Source organism: Pavona decussata, unplaced genomic scaffold, assembly GCF_977016875.1.
Source record: "Pavona decussata unplaced genomic scaffold, jaPavDecu1.1 SCAFFOLD_65, whole genome shotgun sequence".
In the NCBI taxonomy this organism is placed as follows: Eukaryota; Metazoa; Cnidaria; class Anthozoa; order Scleractinia; family Agariciidae; genus Pavona; species Pavona decussata.
In genome coordinates, this window is record NW_028145485.1 from 171,272 (window position 1) to 189,664 (window position 18,393).

Sequence of the window (18,393 nt, forward strand, 5' to 3'; positions counted from 1 at the left end):
GATTTTATTCCACAAAATATACTGATATTTGTTCTTCCCCCTTTCCTCGGGATATTTTCATTCCTGTCACCCCGTCGGTGTCCAGAATAGAGCCTGTTCAGCATTATTGTAACACCGCTTTCCAAGAAGCAATAAGTAACATCCCATTCTCAATTTTTATCCGATCAAAATGCATTGCAGAATTTAAACATCCCTGACAGGTCTCTCTGCTGCTTTCCTCATTTGCTTGATTTTGGCCTGCAAGTCGTCTACATTATAAACGCTGAGCATTTGTTTCTTGAAGATGTCTTTTTCCTGGATAATTGGGATTGGAAGCGCGATGAGTATGACACCTGCCACACAGCATATAGCTCCTACTATTTGTCCAAGAAATGTTGAAGGAACCATGTCTCCGTACCTAAAACAATATATTTTGAATACATTAGCAAACATTATTTTCAAATGAAATAAATTAAGTGATGGAGCACAGGGATGGCGAGGTGGTGAGGGCACTCGCTTCTCACCAATGTGGCTGGGTTCGATTCCCGGACTAGGAGACTTATGCGGCTTGAGTTAAAGTTCAGTTGTTGATTCTCGTCCTTGCTCCGAGAGGTTTTCCTTTGGGCACTCCGGTATTACCTTCCCACAAAACCCAACGTTTCTAGATTTAAATTCGATCTGGAAATCGAAACTGTCCCTAATTAGTGCTCTGCGCTAAATACAGTGACACATAAATAATGTGGTCTATTTATTTATTTATTTATTTATTTATTTATTTATTTATTTATTTTTTATTTTTTTATTCATTTATTTATTTGATTCAGTATTCTTTATCCTTTGGATTAATCCCCAAATCTTAACCATTCAAATGAAAGCCGCTCAGCAGTGCTTAAAATGGAGTTCAGCGTTCGTCTTTCAACACCAGCTGGATCTACCATTTGAGTTTATGGAAACCTCTATTTAGGGTTAAACGGGCTACAGGGATACGGATCCGGGTATGTGAGATTTTGTAACACAATGGATGTTTGCCATTTGAAAGAAAAAAAACGGTTGGAATCACCACTGGATAATAGTAAGATTTTTCAAGACATCAAATCAACGTAAAGAGATTGTGGAAAAGCGAGAAATGACAAATTGGTACGACATTACTCGACGCTCCGTTTGGAAGGGGAAAAGAGAAGTACCATTTGATGATCACGGCAATTACATAATTGTGAAATTTTCGGTCTTTTTTTTTTTTTTTCTTTTTTTTTTTTTTTTGCAGTTTTTTCAGGAGGAGGTGTAGGGGTGACACATTTCAGTTCAAACCGAAATTTCTTGCAACTGGCAAACACCCAATGATGTACAGTTAATGGGGAATTTACGCCAAAAAACAAACAAACAAACAAAACATAAAGAAAAGTACATTACAGTGCAACCTCGAGTTAACGAATCTCTTTATAATTCTTCGGTACAATAAATGATATTCTCCAGCCGGACCTCTTTGAAACGTTTGAAACAGAACATTGAATATATAAGGAACGATATAACGAGCCAAAATTTTCTAGTCCTTTGGCAATTCGTTAAATCGAGGTTGCACTGTATATAATACCTACCCCAATGTGATCATGGTTACAATCGTATACCACATACTGTCAGGAATACTTATGAACTTCCCTTCCACCGCATTGCGCTCAATAAAGTATATCATGCTTGAAAATACGACAACAGCTATGACCAAAACAAAGGCCAGCGACATAAGATCAGTCACACAGCTCACTATGGCGCCTCCAAATCTCTGAAGACGCTTCGAATGTCTTGTTAACTTGAAAACTCTGAATATTCTCAACACGCGAAGAACTACGAAAGCCTCTAGATTGGCTCCAACCACCGATTGTAGTAATATCGTCAAGTAAAACGGCAAAATCGATAAAAGATCGATAATGTTCATGGGACTCTTCGCAAATTCGACAACGTTCGGACAAACCAGGAAACGAAGAGAGAATTCGACTGTAAAGACCCCCACACAAATGACATCCAACAGATCGAGGATTCTTGCTCTTTCCTTGCAAACTTTTTCTTCGCTTTCGCAAGGAACTGTCTCGTAAACGGTGGTAAAAATACTGAGAATAATAAATAGCCCTACAATGTATATGATGACCATTCCCACGAAAGCTTTAAATCCAGATTCGGCTTCGCCTTCCAGAAGCACCCACATCCAATTCCTCGCGCGGCCGATTAAATTTCGCTTGACTCTTTCTTTTGTGCTTGAACATGACGAAGCCGTTCCAGAACTTTTGTTTTCGTCGTGATTTTCTTGTTCATGATCATCATCAAAGCAGCAGTCGTGAATCTCGTGTGGTCGGATCCCATAAAATTGAAGTTCTTCTTCAAACGAAGCATTGCAATCCTCGAAAGAACGATGCAGCTTTCCGCACCGATAATAATTCAAAATGTAACGAAACAAATGAGGATCGCGATCGATAAAATACTCCTTTTTATCCTTGTCATAAAATCGCGAAACAAGCTCCTCCGAGCCAAGAAGCGTCCCAGGAAAACGTTTCAACGTATTTTTCCATGTTACAAATCTACGCCCGCCGACGTTCAAGATGATTTTAGCGTCCGGGCGCCGTCTTTTCAGTCCTTCGAGACACGCAAACCCAGCACTGGGACGGGGGAACGTGGATGAACGCCTTTCCTTGTAGAGAGATGACCGTGCTGGAATGGAACCAATGTTGGCAATCATTCTGCATTTATACTGTTTCTTTCACTGCTTATGTAGTTGTTTTTGCGCTGCAGGAACATAATAAATTTGCTATTAGTGATTATTAATATTTTTAGCAACTAATTAAGTTAATCAAATATGAGTAGCGACTTCTTGAAAAATCATATTTGATCAGGAATTTTTTGCTACATAGTCGCTTGAACCTGTTTACCAAAAACTCTGATGTCCAAATCAACTTGACGTTATACTCAACTGTAGGATGCAGTATTTCATAAAATTATAGCCCTTGACGGAGAATAACGAGGGGAGGGGGGGGCGATTATTCAAAGTTATCGCTGTCAGTAGATGGTAAAATCCTGGAGCAGCGACGTACTTACCTTCTTCTCTTCAAAGATGTATATGAAATACCGTAAAATCCCGTTTAGCCGTCCATGTTGGATGATGGTCGTCCAACATTTTTTGATCGATCAAGTGTTGGATATAGTTTGCTTTTGATCAAATATTACGCCCAACAATTCTGCTCGACGAGAAAATGTTGCAGTGTTTTGCCGCTCTTTCGACAAAGTTGTATCCTGAAGCGAGTCACGTTCTCCCTGCTAGCCAATCACGAATCGTTATCCTATTTTCAAGCCTAAGTTTCTCGCTTCATTTGCAACAAAGATGGCGAAAGAAGAGAATGTCAGCAGCGTTTTAAATTTCTGCGAACTGATCGGGGTTCATTTTCATCATCTCCTTAAACACGGGAGTATCTTGCAATGATAACTGTACAAAGGTATGGAACAAACCCTCTTCTGTTCGTTCTCTTAACCATTCCTTGTTTTTTAATTTCCTCGCGTGGCACCGTCATATGCGTCCTCGAACAGCTCTACTACCGTAAACGCGACAAGCGCTTTTCATTTCCGTTTAGCACCATTTTTGTTTTCAAATTTAGCGCCAACTTGTACCGGTAGCTTGTTTGTCTAGCAATGTTGGATGTGGGATCCAACTTGGTTCGATAGTTTGGCCGGGGCTTAAAAATCAATAATTATAATTGGACGGACCATTTGTCTGTTATGAAACAAATTTCAGTCTCACTCATTTTAATTCAGACTGCTTTATATTTCTCTTTTGTGCAAAGCTAGTGTGCCTTACAGTGGCATAGCTTGAGTTTTCACAACATGGTGTCAGTATTCATTGTGTAGCTTTCTCAAGAACATGAATGCTATTTTGACGCTGAAATATATTGTAACTTTTAATTACGCCGAAAAACAATTTGAAGGTCGCAGATGACATGAAAATAAGATTTTGTTTCCTAAAATTATTTTTTCACTGAAATATTCAGACACCTGCAACAAAAATGCTCATATTTTGCCAAATATTTGCGATGTTTTCTTTTTAGCTAAGTCGCTTTTGAATCACCGATTTTACAAACCGATTCTCGCTATAGCAGTTCTAAACACATGCAGAAGCTCTCTTATTCTCTTAAAAAAAAAGTGTAGACAATGAGCAAAATATATTCTTAGTTTTCGTATTGATATTTTGATTAACAGAGGCTAACTTCTCCAGGGGGCGTTCTTGTGTGGTTTTAATCCTACACTTCTATTGTTATTTATCGGCCTCTACTGCCAGTTTGTTCGCAATAGCATGCACGTACGCTAGCCCAACAAGTAATCTTCCAGTCCGTTTTGATTCCAATTTAGCTAGTCTTGTTGACATAATTGTAAATGTCGGTTTAGGATCACAAGATTTACAAGAAGCTGGTTTTCGTTTGAGTGCGAATATTTTTAAATATTCAGTTTACAGAGAACTTCAAGACAGTAATTTAATTTGCATAAACCGCATTAAGACGTGTCACCAGCGTGGATTATGAAACCATGCGACCATTTTTACTGATATAAAAGGGTTAAAGAAAAATATATTACATTTCTGTAAGCGAATTGAATGCTGCACTAAGATATATGTAGCTGTTTGAAAGTAATTTGTCGCGCCTCTGGGGACACAGACGAATGCATTTGGAATGTACGCTTGGAAAGCTATTCATGTTGAACATATTCAGTAGAAGCAATTGAAAGAAAAACTACAAAATTTGTGTTTGTCGCCTAAACTTTGAGCTGCCTAAACTTACTTAAGTACGCGCTAAGAGTTTGTTGATAAATCAATTAATGATAATTTACCATATAGGTAAATGCTGTTTGAACTCACTTGTCCTGAAAGACGGCACCAGTTGGTTGTTCAAAAACTATGGCGTCCGCAAAGGGCTTCTCATCTGAGGAAAAAAGACAAAATTATTGATCGGTTTTGCACCGGCGTAGACCTCAACAATACCAGCTGAAGTAGGGTAATCGCCAAAAGACATTTCAACATGTTCTGTACTTGCAATCATTTACGTTTCTTGCTCCAAACGGCCGTTCAGTAATACAAATAAATAATATATAAACAAATATTAAAGCTTCGGTTTCCCTTTAAGAGATTTCCTATTGTTTTGGAACAATGCTTTAAGTAATCTATTTGGTTTTATTTGTTCTGTTTGAGCAGTGGATTCGAAAAGATATTGGCCTCACAGATAATATCAAAAGGCATGATTTCAATCGATCGTATAGGAGGTAAACCATTGATCTCGTCAACAAATTAGAGCCGAACAAAAAACTTACATCATTGTTTTGTTAATGACAGCTGAACCGGTTGGTGGCAGCATAAATGAAGTCATCTCATTGGCTGGCTTATGATTACATTCGTGAATATTTTATAACACTGTTTATACTTAACATTTTATAATTCCCTTTCCCTAAAACCCCAAGACAAGCTTGACTTTAAACTAAGAAGAACAGTTTAGGGGTTCTGTTGCTCTGTCCACTGCAGTTTAAAAAGAAGACCACTAAGTCCGTCTTTTCTGCAAAGATTGTTGACAATACTACACTACCGCCATTTTGAAATCGTGCTACTATCTCAAAAATAAACTTGTTTTTCCTTATAGAAGCCGTTTACATACAGTCATTTACAAATGGCTATCTAGACTCTTCGTTCTCTCGAACAAATATCTGTTTTCACTACTTTTATAAAGCCTAGCAGTCACCAAACCTCCAAAAGTATTCTGTAGTCAACAGCTAACAGGATATATTGATATAATTCCTGCATTTACCGCAATATTGTATTACTTTTGGTTTAATTTTGTAAAGCAGATTCAATGTAACTGTTATATAATAATAAAAGGAGGTATTATCTGTGGTTCTAATCAGTATTATTTTGCTCGAAATCCTGAAAATAGCAGTTCTAATTCTTTTTCAGTCTTCAAATATACCTAAACAGCGGGAGAGAGGCTTTTGTTCCTTACGTTACAATGACATTTTGACGGGTACTGCAATAGAGAAGCCCCTACTTCTTATTTGTTGAAAGCCGTGCGTTTCGGCTTAGGTGAAGAAGGTTATCAGGTCTTGCCAAAGTCGAATTACTATATGATAAGTTTCCCCCCAAATCATGGCCAGGTCCTATTTCAGTCCTAAGTATTAAAGTTTGTAAATAAAACAGTTTTCAGACCTGAAAGCCGCGTGTCTAAGGCAGAATATCGAGCTTTATTCTGAACAACCTGGTTATGGCGGCGAAGATCCACGCTGCACCACACTTGATTTTCTTCACTATACTTTTTCGGGATCAAATATGGCATCTACCAGGCAGCTATATTTTATCTAAGAGAATAGTGTAGCAAAGACGAAAATCAAAATCGTGTCACGTGACAAAATACTCCACGATTGATTGATTATTTAAGAGCGTGACCCAAGGACTTCACCGTGGTCCGCCATTTTGAATTTTTTTGGAATATCGCAAGACCCTGGAGACGTCGAGATTGGCTCTATAAAATTTAGTTCTTTTTCTGTTTTTCTCCTTTTCATCTCACTGACAAAATCCTGCATTGCGTTTACATTCATTCAAATTCCTCAATTTAAGATTAGGCCTCGGTTGGTCAAAGAGTGGATAACTTTATCCAGTGGATAAATCGGTAACCTGACCGATGTATGACAATGTACTCCAACTAATAAATTTTATCCGCTGGATAGTGACTTATAAATAATAATAATAATAATAATAATAATAATAATAAAGTAGCATTCATTTTAATGGTCACAGTAGTTCATTTCGTTGAATCTTTTCGGGAGGCGTAGTTGATTGACTCTCGGAAATTTGTATTATGTTTCTAAGAAAACCTGTAGTGCCAGCTCAAATGTTCGTGACATTAGGAAACTAATTCCCTTTGTTTTCGGTAGACGAATATCTCGTTAAAAATGCAACGTATGATCAGCTGGCGTTTTTGTAAAGCCAACAACTTAAGACTTTCTGATACCATATTATACATGTAAGCGTTTTGTTTTACGGTTCTCGTTTGGCGCTCCTGTCACAGGGCCAGATTTTGTCCGCACACTCAAAAGTTAGAACCGCCATGGAAAGTAAAGGTTTCATTTGAATGGTCACATTTTGGAATGTCTACCTTGAACATGCTCACTAGCTTTCATTTAAATGATGGCGCTTTAGAAGTTCCTCTGAAGACAAACCAAAACATTTGAACCACCTTGCGTCAGTCCCGGCATTAAATATAGCCAGTAACTTGATAGGGAAGTCTCCTCGATCGGCAACTTTTAAAATTTAACACAGCGCTGCTATGAAGCGAGATTCAATTCGTGAAAAATAACTAAAGAGCTACGCATGTTTAGTAAATTTGCCGCTTAAATCTATTTTTTGACGGATATTCAAAATGTTGAAAGCATTTGAATAGCGCGCACAAAACGGTCGCTTGGAAGCAAAAACAAAAAAATTCAAAACATCTTGGCTGGCAATCGCTTTCGAGAGAAACGTTTACGTGAAATGTGCTTGCTGGCAAGCAAACGTTTGTGGTTGCTCGACAAAATATGACAACAATGGCGTTTAATTTTTGGAGAAGTTCTAAATATGTTTCCACTAAAGTAAAGCCTTGAATAGTTTGTTTCATTTGTTTTATACGATATATATAACTCAATCTTTCTAAAGGAGTCAATAAGATTTACACACCTAAAAAATAAAAGCAAAGGCAATATATATGCAAAATGGAAATTAAACCGCGAATGTAAAACACAAACATAGCAGCATTTAACTACAACATTACAATTCACCTGCCATAGAACAAAGCACATCTAAACTTCTATAATCCCAAAATCGCCATCGTTCAAGTCGTTTAGGCCATGTCGCAGCTATCTTCGGATATTGACGAAGAATATAGACACTCTCCGAGGCCAACCCTCGATTTTTAGCCAAAAGTTGCCGCGAGATACCCTGAGGGCTATATATAATGTTTGCATAGTTGATTTAGCAAGCGAGTCAAAATATGGCGCCAGAATAAAGGAAGATTAGTATCCTATATGACGACATATTGGCGGGGGGCCATCTTGTGTTCGTTTTTTGAAATTGCCCTGAGACGTGAGCAATTTTCAGTCGTCTATTTTAGGTGCAGTTAAGGCAGGAGAAAATAGAGTTTCCCTCGATATTTTCCAAAAACAACGAGGGTTTAAAACAACGCGGTCAGTGAATTTCAATGAAAGTTCCTCAATCTAATTATCTTCATGCACTCAGCTTGTAGCCAAACAATCAAAAGGAAAATCTTTCAGAAAATTACGCCAGTCGTGATAACAAAATAATCATTTTGGATGTTCCTTCGAAATTGGCTAATTTCACATGCAAGATAAACATGTATTTTCACCACGATTTTCTGATCTACATGATGTTGCGAGAAAGCAACGGGAGATTATTATAAACCCATGGCAATTTAAATGTGAACTTTTTCTGCGTTCCAATTGATCATCGGCAAAACAAAATTCATAAAAATAGTTCGCTTTGCGTCTCTTAGAACGCAATTTAAACTCAATTCGAAGCTTTCCTGTAACGCTTCCGCCGACTCAAAGTTGGATCTACAAAATTACCTGTTACTCCAATTAAACTGAAGCTTCACTGGCGAAATCCCAGCATTTTCTTTTTTCTTTTCCAAGAAGAAAAGCTTTGAAAAGCGTTTACCTGGCTGTATTGTCACCTTCAATACAGGCGCCGATATCGCTTTTATCCACCAAAATAATCGACGTGTTCGAAAGCTGTGATTGACACATTGCTAATTTGCACGACTTGTTTAAATTTCAAAATATTTCATATTTTGTAGAATTTGTTTAGCGTGTGTTAATAACAGTTGTTGGGGTCTACACGAAAAATAAAATAAAATAAAATAAAATTGTACGAAGTCTTTACGAAACTGCAGCCGAAGTACTTCGCTTTTATTTCACGCACGTTTAGTAATCGGTATTTCGGAGACAAGTGCGTGCCGTGTGTTAGATAACTTGCCGGCCATTAGCACCTGTTTTGTATTAAGCTGCATTTAAAACACGAATGCTATTCGCGTTTTACAAAGGAATAGATATCAGGCAACACCTTGACATACAAATAAAAGCCAAACATTAAATTTTAAGCTCAAAATCGCCATGAATTGCGCGCATCCACCTTAATTTACAACGACAAGTAATCGGATCTGTATGCAACATGAATATTATCTTTTGGATGTGCCCCCTGAAGTAAAAAAAAAGGAGACTTTTTGGAAATTGTCACGCATGCGTGAATATGTATTTTTTTGAAATATTAAAATTCAGTTGCAACTACAACGGCGACAGCAACGAAAAGATCACTTGGAAATATAGTTTCATTTTATTTGTGCTATTTCGCGATTATTTCAACTTATTCAACTAGTTGTACAAAAACGGCGAACTACGCAGGATCGAAATTGACAAACAGACTAATAATTGGACACTACTTGAAGGCACTGTCTGCCAAGTTGGCACAATTTGAAAAAAAAAACAACTAAGAAACAGGAAAAATACGCAGAACGACGTGCAGGCATCAAATAACTTTTTAAAAACACAAGCGTTAAACAAATCAATATTGTTTTCGACTTTCTCGGAGGCTACCATGAGGAAAGGACTAAGCTCAATAACGAACACTGACAAAGAGTTGTCCTTCCTTATTGAACGCTGTCAGAAATGGATTATCTGCCAAAACGCAAATATAGTTAAGAAGTTCTATGATACGCATAAACTGTTTGAATGTAATGTAAATGATTGAGTGTAACATAACCATGACAACTAGCCCAGACACGTGTCCGCAAGCTATGTAAAAAATTAATGAAACTAAAAATGAAATCTTTAATAATAATAATAACAATAATAATAATAATGATGATGATGATGATGATGATGATGATAATAATAATAATAATAATAATAATAATAATAATAATAATAATAATAATAATAATAGTACCATAAGTACGTAAATTATGATCATCCGGGTGAGTGTAGTCCTGAGAAGGACTGTTTGTGGTGACTTTGACTGACGTTTCGACAACCTGAGCGGAAGTCATCTTCAGAGTCAAGTGAATTGTGGAACGTCAGTAGGTGGTATATACGTCTCTGGTTGTTAACCTGATTGGTCAACGAAGTCCAGATGTTATTGGTCGTTTGTCAGTAAGCCGTGATGTTATTGTCTGTGAAGACTGTAAAAAGTGATTGGTGCGTTTCGATCCGTTTTTTGTTAGTCAAAAAGTCCGTGGGTCTATTGTTAGTAAAATGTCTATTGTTTGTCTGTTTCGTTGTTGTTGTCAATAAGTCGTTTGTATGGTGCAGGTAGCTGTAGGCAACGGTTGAGTGGCATTTGTTCTAGGTTAGTAAACCAGCTTTCCAGAGTGACTCGTTGATAGTAATTTGTACTGTAGGTAATGCACTTAGCAGAGTCCCAGTCGATTCTGTGGTTCGTTTGTAAATGGTGTTCAGCTATGTGATTGTTGATATCACCATTTCTAGTTGCTCGTTTGTGTTCAGTCAGTCGTACGAGAGAGACTTCCGAAAAGAGTAAAATTTGGACGAAACCTTTCAAGATCGATTTGTACCATTTTACAATAAAGTTGTAAGGTGACACCCGTATGCAATTTGTTCTATTTTTAAGTTGGGAGATATAACAAAACACTTAATGACCAATATCGTTCGCACGGGAAACAGTGAGTTTTGTCTCCCCTCGACCCTCGATATTCCCCTTGGCTTCGCCTCGTGGGACATTGAGGGTCTCGGGTGCTTCCCATGGGACCATTCCTTATTGTTGTTGCCATAGTCATTGCTTACGTTCCCCGGAATCGCCATGGCAGCGTTTTCAAAAGTCTCTGTTTTCAGCTGAAAGCGTAGCAAATATTTCGTCCACGCTAGTGTTTTCGTATCATTTTCTCCTGCCCACACTAAAACGCTCGAAAACATTAAAAACGAGTGGGATCTGTTGCGCATGTGTAGATGCTCGGATCTGGACTGGAACAAATGTCGTGTGACGCTTTGTCTCCGTTCTAGCCTGTACGAAGCGTTTTCAAAACGATGCGTTTTCGAAAGTCTCCGGTTTTGAAACGTACTGTTTTCATCAGTGCTTTTTAATCGTATAAATACGGAACGATGGGCGATAGGCAATTATTTCCAAGGACTCTGTACTTGGATGAAATACCGGCGGGGTATATGCACTAGAGAGATCTAGGATTGTGTGCCACGACAGAATGCGACAAAGGTCAACCTGGCGTTTGTGGTGTATACACAAAACTATCTCCAAGAGTTTCACTTCATGTAAGCTTCCCCAAAACTTAAATGCAAGAGAAAACAGATTTCTTAGCATTAACTCGTGTAACAATTATTGATTGAAAGTGTTTTGATTTTTGTTTTCTTTTTCCTGTTTTTTTTTTTGGGGGGGGGGGGGGGGAGTGGGGGTGAGACGCCTTGATTACATATAGAGCTGTTTTTCTTTAACGAAAGTTTCCGCCAACTTAACCATTTCATTATCTCGTATTTATTCCTTGCTATTTATTAACCAGTTAGAGCGATTTCCAATTGAGTGTCGTAAAACCGAAACCAAAGTAATTACACTGCCCAATCGCAACAGATGTAAACAGCGCAATCAGAATTCAAAGCAAATACATGTAACTGGCGTCAAGCGCGGGAAAACGCGAGCGGCGAAAGCACGATTGCCAGTTTGGTTTGGATTCCCATTCGTTGAGAAAGTGGCGCGACCAATTACATAGCGTACTAATGCAAAACCAAAGCAAACGCGAAATTACTGTCGACACTCAATTGAAAACCGCTCTATCAGTTAAGGTAGAATATGAATTGGCACAGTTTTGAGTTAGTGATTATAGCAGATCAGTGCAAAATTTTCAAATAAATACTTCCTACATGACGTGGTGTACAATAAAGCAATGGTTAGCATCTAAATCATTTACCGGGCGAGGCAATCTCAAACGGACCGATTTCCATTGTATTTCTGTTATGACTGATATCGTCATCATTGTCATCATTATTGTTATTGTCGTGGAAGAGATCACTGATAGAATATAACAAATAAACGGCAAAGGCCAGATTGGCAAAATGTTCATGTCTCATCTCTCGTATTTATACCTTCATGAGTTTGATCTCTGTCGATGAGGTATGCCGCTCTAGCTTTGTGTACACTGTCACGATTAGCTCTTAAAATGCTTCCGTGAATAATTTTGTTCAGTATCACTATTCCATCCCTCTCAATGCGGATGTAGTTCAATGAAACACATCTCTTTCGAGGCTGTTAGCCCCCTGGGCACTGAAGATGTCAGCGCTGATTGAGAACTGCCGTATTACCTTCTTTTCAAAGATCCTACAGACCTTCTGACTGCTCACCTTAAAATGGAAACGGAGACTTGGCAGAAGCTGTCTACAACATGACAAGACCTCGACAAAAAAAACAATCACCGAGGGTCTATGGTTATCCTAAGACAGACCTATCGTGGTCGGGCTTCAACACCTTCGCTTATGATTGCCTATTTTCCTCGTCAACATCTTCTCTCGTTGATCCACTGACAGGTTCCTCGGATCTCACGATGACCAATTCTGCTCACTTTGTATCCAACATCATAAGTGAGAGGATCCTGAGGACTGCAAGATCACGGTGACTTTCGACGTAGAGTCACTGTTTTCTAACGTCCTCCTAAAAGGTGCTGTACCAGCCACCCTACAGACGTTGGAGAGTGACCCTACCCTCGCTCAACGCACCACGCTGACACCTGCTAAAATTGCGTACATCTTAGACTGCGTATTGGGATCCACATACTTGATCGACTGATCTACCAATAACAAAACGTGGAGCTATATATGGGCCTGTTTCTGCTGTTATTGCTTCAAGCCTTTTCTTTTAATTTTAGTATTAGTGTTTTTTTTTTTTTCAAATTCTTGTATGTTGTAACTTTAGGTGACTGCAGTCGAATAGTTTAATTTTTAGATTTGAGATATCTGTTCGGAAATAGAATGTATGTAAAATTCAGTTTTAAACTTTTAATTAGTATTTTAGGTGCCCTTAGTCGATTTAAGAAACCATTTAAAGCTCAGGTGTCCACAATTAGTAGAGGTCATTCATTCATTCATTCGTTCGTTCGTTCGTTCGTTCGTTCACTCATTTATTCATTCATTCATTCATTCATTCATTCATTCATTCATTCATTCATTCATTCATTCATTCATTCATTCATTCATTCATTCGTCCGTCCGTCCGTCCGTCCGTCTCTCCATCCGTTCTTTCGTGCGTCTGTCCGTCCGTCCATCCATCCATCCATCCATTCATCCATCCATCCATCCATCCATCCATCCATCCATCCATCCATCCATCCGTCCGTCCATCCGTCCGTCCGTCCGTCCGTCCGTTCGTTCGTTCAGTCAGTCTGTCAGTCAGTCCGTTCCTTCCTTTCTCCCTTCATCTCACGTATGAACAGGCAATTCGTTGAAACCTTTATTTGTAACGATCCTTTTGCTAAAGCCCCTGAGGAAGGTTTATATTGCAAACCCTAAATATCGGGCAATTTTTTAAACATATTTCAGTTATTCTAGCCTTTGTTGTTTATTTCTATCAAGTTCGCCACCTCCACCGTTAGGATCAGTCTGCCGTCAGTATTTTGGATTCGACTCGACTCGCAACCCGACGATCGGGTCTCTTCTGAAGAGGAAACATTTGTTTTCTGTTCTTGATTATAACAGTTATCCTTTCTCTTTTTGCAGAGGCTGACCAGGACACAAAGACCAACAGATAACAAGGAGCCCGAGACAAAGTTTAAGTCCACAGCTGTTAAATGCCTTACATCAAGGAACTTCCTGAACCACTTCGCTGCTGCCTACAACAAGAAGGCATACGCACAGTCTTCAAGTCGAACACCACATTTATATCACACTTGCTGCGACCTAAAGGACGCAGCTCACCAGACTAAGCAAAATCTAATGGAGTAGTACACAAGATCCCTTGCAAATGCAGCAAAGACTCCATCGATTAAAGAAAGAATAAAGAAGCGCGAGAGGAGGTCAGTGTAAGACTCGCTGCACCTTATCTCGTACCCAGATCATTAAACTGTAGCTCAGTTGTAGAGCATCCGAACTAGTAATCGAAAGGTCTTAGGTTCGATTCCTGATAGGAACACTCGGATTTTTTCCGAGTATGGCTGTGTCACCTACTGAATAATAAATCATTCTCCTTAATTCACCAGGCTTAAAAATAATCCATCACAACATCTTATAGGGATCCCTTTATTCCTTCTGCGCATGCAAATTGCGATGAACAAAGGTGCCAAAATAATCACCGGTTTAACTACTCCATCGCGGATGACGGGCTGACTATTTCCACATCGACACAAGATAAGCGTTATCCAGCTTATCGGCTACCGTGCCTCCGTCCTCAAACACTCATTAAATAGGATGTGATTTAGGATAGAGACGACAGATGCATAAATGTTTTGTACACATTACGTTAAAATCGCGCTCACCAGGTTGTTAGCGGACGGTTTAGTGTCCATCTAAAAATGTTAACCTCAAATTTTAATTTTCAATAACTTAAAATATCAGCTTTGTCAACTGCCTAAAAAGTTTACCATTCCTCCCCTCCCCAGTCGCCTTCTTTATCTTATTTATTATTATTATTATTATTATTATTATTATTATTATTATTATTATTATTATTATTATGCGCAGTAAAACTATCTGTATGCACAGTATGAGAAAGCATCACAGAGCTCGTAGCGTAACCTGTGAGCCAAGCGAAACTTAAAATAGCACGTGAATAAATTAATCAATTATTATTATTATTATTATTATTATTATTATTATTATTATTATTATTATTATTATTATATTTTTAGACGGCCTAAAATTAAAATAATAAAATAAATAAATAATTCAAAAAGATTAATATGGCCGCACACTATAAATCTATTGAGGAATTCCGTGGATTTCTTGAAACATTAGAGAGACTGATACTGAACTAAAACCCTGAAAACTTTCAAAATGATGGTATTTACCCAGACTGCCCCTCACCTTCCCCTTGCTAAAGAACAAAGTTGGAGAACAGAGACTTTGTGTTAAGTTTTAACGTGGCAGCTATACCTACCTGGGCGAACGAGTGTGAGCTTATCATCCCGCCAAGTGTTCGGAACCGAAATCAATCTCAACCGACCTACGCAAGATATGTATAACTCAGTAATAAAACTTTTTCTTTCATTGATATGGATGCAATATTCAGTTTTCTCTTTCCGTACGGCTCTATTAACTTCCAAATCTGTTGTAGCTTTCCTGGCGGCCAAGGGAAACGGCTTTATTTAGGGGTATCGAATGGTCCCATTTAATTTAAAAGTGCTCGCAAAATCTGGCCTTTGCTCCAATTGCTCGCAAAAATTACACGGGTGCTCGCTTGCTCGTGCTCGCAAAATTTTTGCAACTGCTCGCATGCTTGCATTCTCGTTAACATGTGCACGATTGCTCGAAATTTCGTTAATCCGCCTTTGTAGTTATTTTTTATACATATATAAACGATAAATCAGTTATGATAGGGTTATTCTTCAACAGTTCCGCCTGTAACTATTGTTCTGTTTTGGAGGTGTCAGCCAGATTATTAGCTATTACTTGGCGCAAAACATTTATCCTATTAATAAAAGAGAGATTCCGGCTAGCGGAAAATTTACGAAGTACTCGAAGTGCTCGCTGCTCGCCATCTGTATTTTTCTAAAGTGCTCGCTGTTCGCGATCTGTAATTTGACAACTGCTCGTGCTCGCAAAAATAAACACACTGCTCACATGCTTGCAAATGCTCGCAAAGACCATTCGATACCCCTTTATTTATTTATTTTTAATTTTTTTTTTGTTGCCAAGGACAAGTTACAGCGGGTAATAATACAGAATAAGTACCACAGATCTTTTTGAAGTTAAATTGGTGAGGAAGCCGTGAACGAAACCACAGAAGCTTATGCATTTCTGAGGGCTTCCTCGTCATTTACTGGCCGTCATATAATACACAAGAGACGGATTATCCGTGTGACGCAAATCATTCTCAGTTCCAGACAGATTAATCCATTTTCACACTAGCACCGATAATTCGTCGGACGAGTAACCCAATTTTAGCGTGAAAACGGCCATTACATGTTTTCAAGTTAAAGCATGGATTCGGTGGGCGAGTTTAATGTTCAGCTCGTTGAACGATGACGTATTGTTTGAGAGATCGCTTAAAGTGGCAATATTAGGCGAACTGTGATAAAGTTATAAGGGAGGGAATTTCAGGTCTTGGCTCAAGTGTTTTAGGTTGGTTTTACAGGGGTGAGACCTATAATTAGAAGGATGTCTAGTACTGTAGCTATGATTTGCTGCAGTGACTAGTTTGGAAAAGATGTTGAAGACTATCAGGAAGAAGTTCAGTTGATTATGATAGGAATACATGAAAGTAGCTATCACAAGACAGTGAATGTCTAATATTTTGAGTTCCTTGGAAAGGGGCCCGAGTGTGTGCTAGAAAGTGAGTGTGTGAGATAACACGCACAACTCGTTTTTGGAGTATTAAATAAAAATAATTCAGTATAACCTATTCAGATTTGTCGGATAAGTGGAGGACTACACGATGTTACAATGGTTTAGATAGGGATGCACTAATGAGTAATGAAAGGACAACAAAACTGTAGAAGAAAGAAAAAAAAAACGAGCTTTACAGATTAAACCAATCGATTTTGACATTTTCTTTGCAGTTTCATTGCAAACCAAATCACTGTTTTCTCTAGTTTGACTTTGATACTCGCACGTCGCACGAAACAATTCTTAGTACTATATCCACGCTGCTCCTTCAGTTGGTTACATAACTCCATAAAACTCCACAAGCATCACGAATGAAGAACTAGCATTTATGAAGATAAAATTGTTAGCTGAAATACTAAGGTGTGCTCTTCATTCGTGACTGACGCGCTTCAATCGCGGCATTGAAAGTTATCTACTAAGTGAAAACTAAGGCGTGTTGCGGTTGCACAAAAGACAATCAGTTGATAATAGTGTGGTTTCTCGTGATGAGCTAAACGAATCTTCACAACTTTACAGAGCATTATTTGTTAAAAGCCTAAATCAGTCATAGAGTGCTAACCGGATCGTCGCGGAACAGGTGAACTCGAAAGGTGAAAGCCGCGCAAAAGTAAGAATTCTCTCGTTCAGTCGAAAAATGTGTTCGCAAACAGCCGTATTATCTAGAATAAACTTGTTTAGTTTCGAAATACAATTGCGCCATCACAAAAACTCAACATGGGGTAATTTGTGCAAATTTTTTGTGGAAAATATACCTTATTGTAATTAATTTACGCCAGTACTTTACGTTGTGAAATCGAAGGATCCTTAGCAAGGTTTTATTTCCTTGAAGTCAGAAGACACGCAGGCCTTTTCACATTTTTTCCCTTTCTCTACCTCGTTAAAATCGCAATATTGGGTTACAATACTTTATGAGGTATATACATGAAAAAATTTCGGAACTAATCAAAGAAATTTCCAGTTGGAAAGGTGTATATGCAAGCACTAACAAATTTTTACTTCTCCGTAATTGAACTTAAAAGTTCCTTCAATCGGTTACGATTGGAAAAGCTAGCCATGATTATTGCAGCGCGAAATTTCACGGCGAATACTTAATTGTTGACCGATAAATTGTGGTAAACGTACGGTAAAATATAAAACATTAGTCTAAAACTGCAAAGAATTTAATGGTGCTACGTTCACCTTGCTTGTCCGTGCATGGTCTCAAAACTTCCTTTAATTCAAAACTATACACAGCTAGCAGAGCTGAAACAAAACTGAAATATAACGAAGAAGTTTACGACGGGCATATTGCGATGATATTGCGCGGTTAATACTGTTAATTTTGTAAATGATATATTTTACACTGGCAATTAAAATATACGTGTGGCTTACCCCGATCTAATTGGAGGGTTTTGGTCTGGATGAGTCACGTTCCACTGCATTGAGTTGAAACACGAAATATCACAAGTTGAATAACAGCCTCTAGTACTCACCAAAGAAATGCCAGTTGTTCTAGATTTGTCCTTGTATAGTGAACCAGATGTTATAAATAAATAATAAATTTAAGTACTCAAAATATAAACACTTATTCGAAGACACAATATTAAATTTTGTCAATCACTCTCGAGAACAATTAAGCCAAGCTAATTAATGCATCTTCAATCTGTGTATGGTGTATATGATGTCAATTTGCCATTAACTATAGCACTCCTTGTCGAAATCGCATTTTTTTTTTCAGTTCTATTGGCGGAATAATTTACTAGTTTACTAAGTTACAACGAAAGTTATTAAAGAGTTTTATATGACCGCTAAGAAACAATTTGAACT

At 38.2% G+C, this 18,393-nt stretch overlaps 1 protein-coding gene across 10 annotated transcripts; it reads right to left on the reverse strand.

Moving 5' to 3' along the window:
* Positions 1–34: 34 nt before the first annotated feature.
* LOC146478215 (A-type voltage-gated potassium channel KCND3-like) lies at positions 35–18,043 on the reverse strand. Of its 10 annotated transcripts, none has more exons than XM_085112478.1 (4): positions 17,959–18,043; positions 4,837–4,928; positions 1,575–2,751; positions 35–397 (listed from the first exon to the last, which is right to left on the reverse strand). In XM_085112478.1, exons 3-4 carry the CDS (start codon positions 2,702–2,704, stop codon positions 184–186), a joined length of 1,344 nt encoding a protein of 447 aa, XP_084968604.1. In that variant the 5' UTR covers positions 2,705–2,751; positions 4,837–4,928; positions 17,959–18,043; the 3' UTR covers positions 35–183. The 10 variants fall into 10 exon arrangements, with proteins under 10 accessions (XP_084968604.1, XP_084968600.1, XP_084968596.1 ...); XM_085112474.1 differs by having other exon boundaries at positions 4,865–4,928; positions 17,959–17,980; XM_085112470.1 differs by lacking the exon at positions 17,959–18,043 and adding an exon at positions 8,605–8,777 and having other exon boundaries at positions 4,865–4,923.
* Positions 18,044–18,393: the final 350 nt, after the last annotated feature.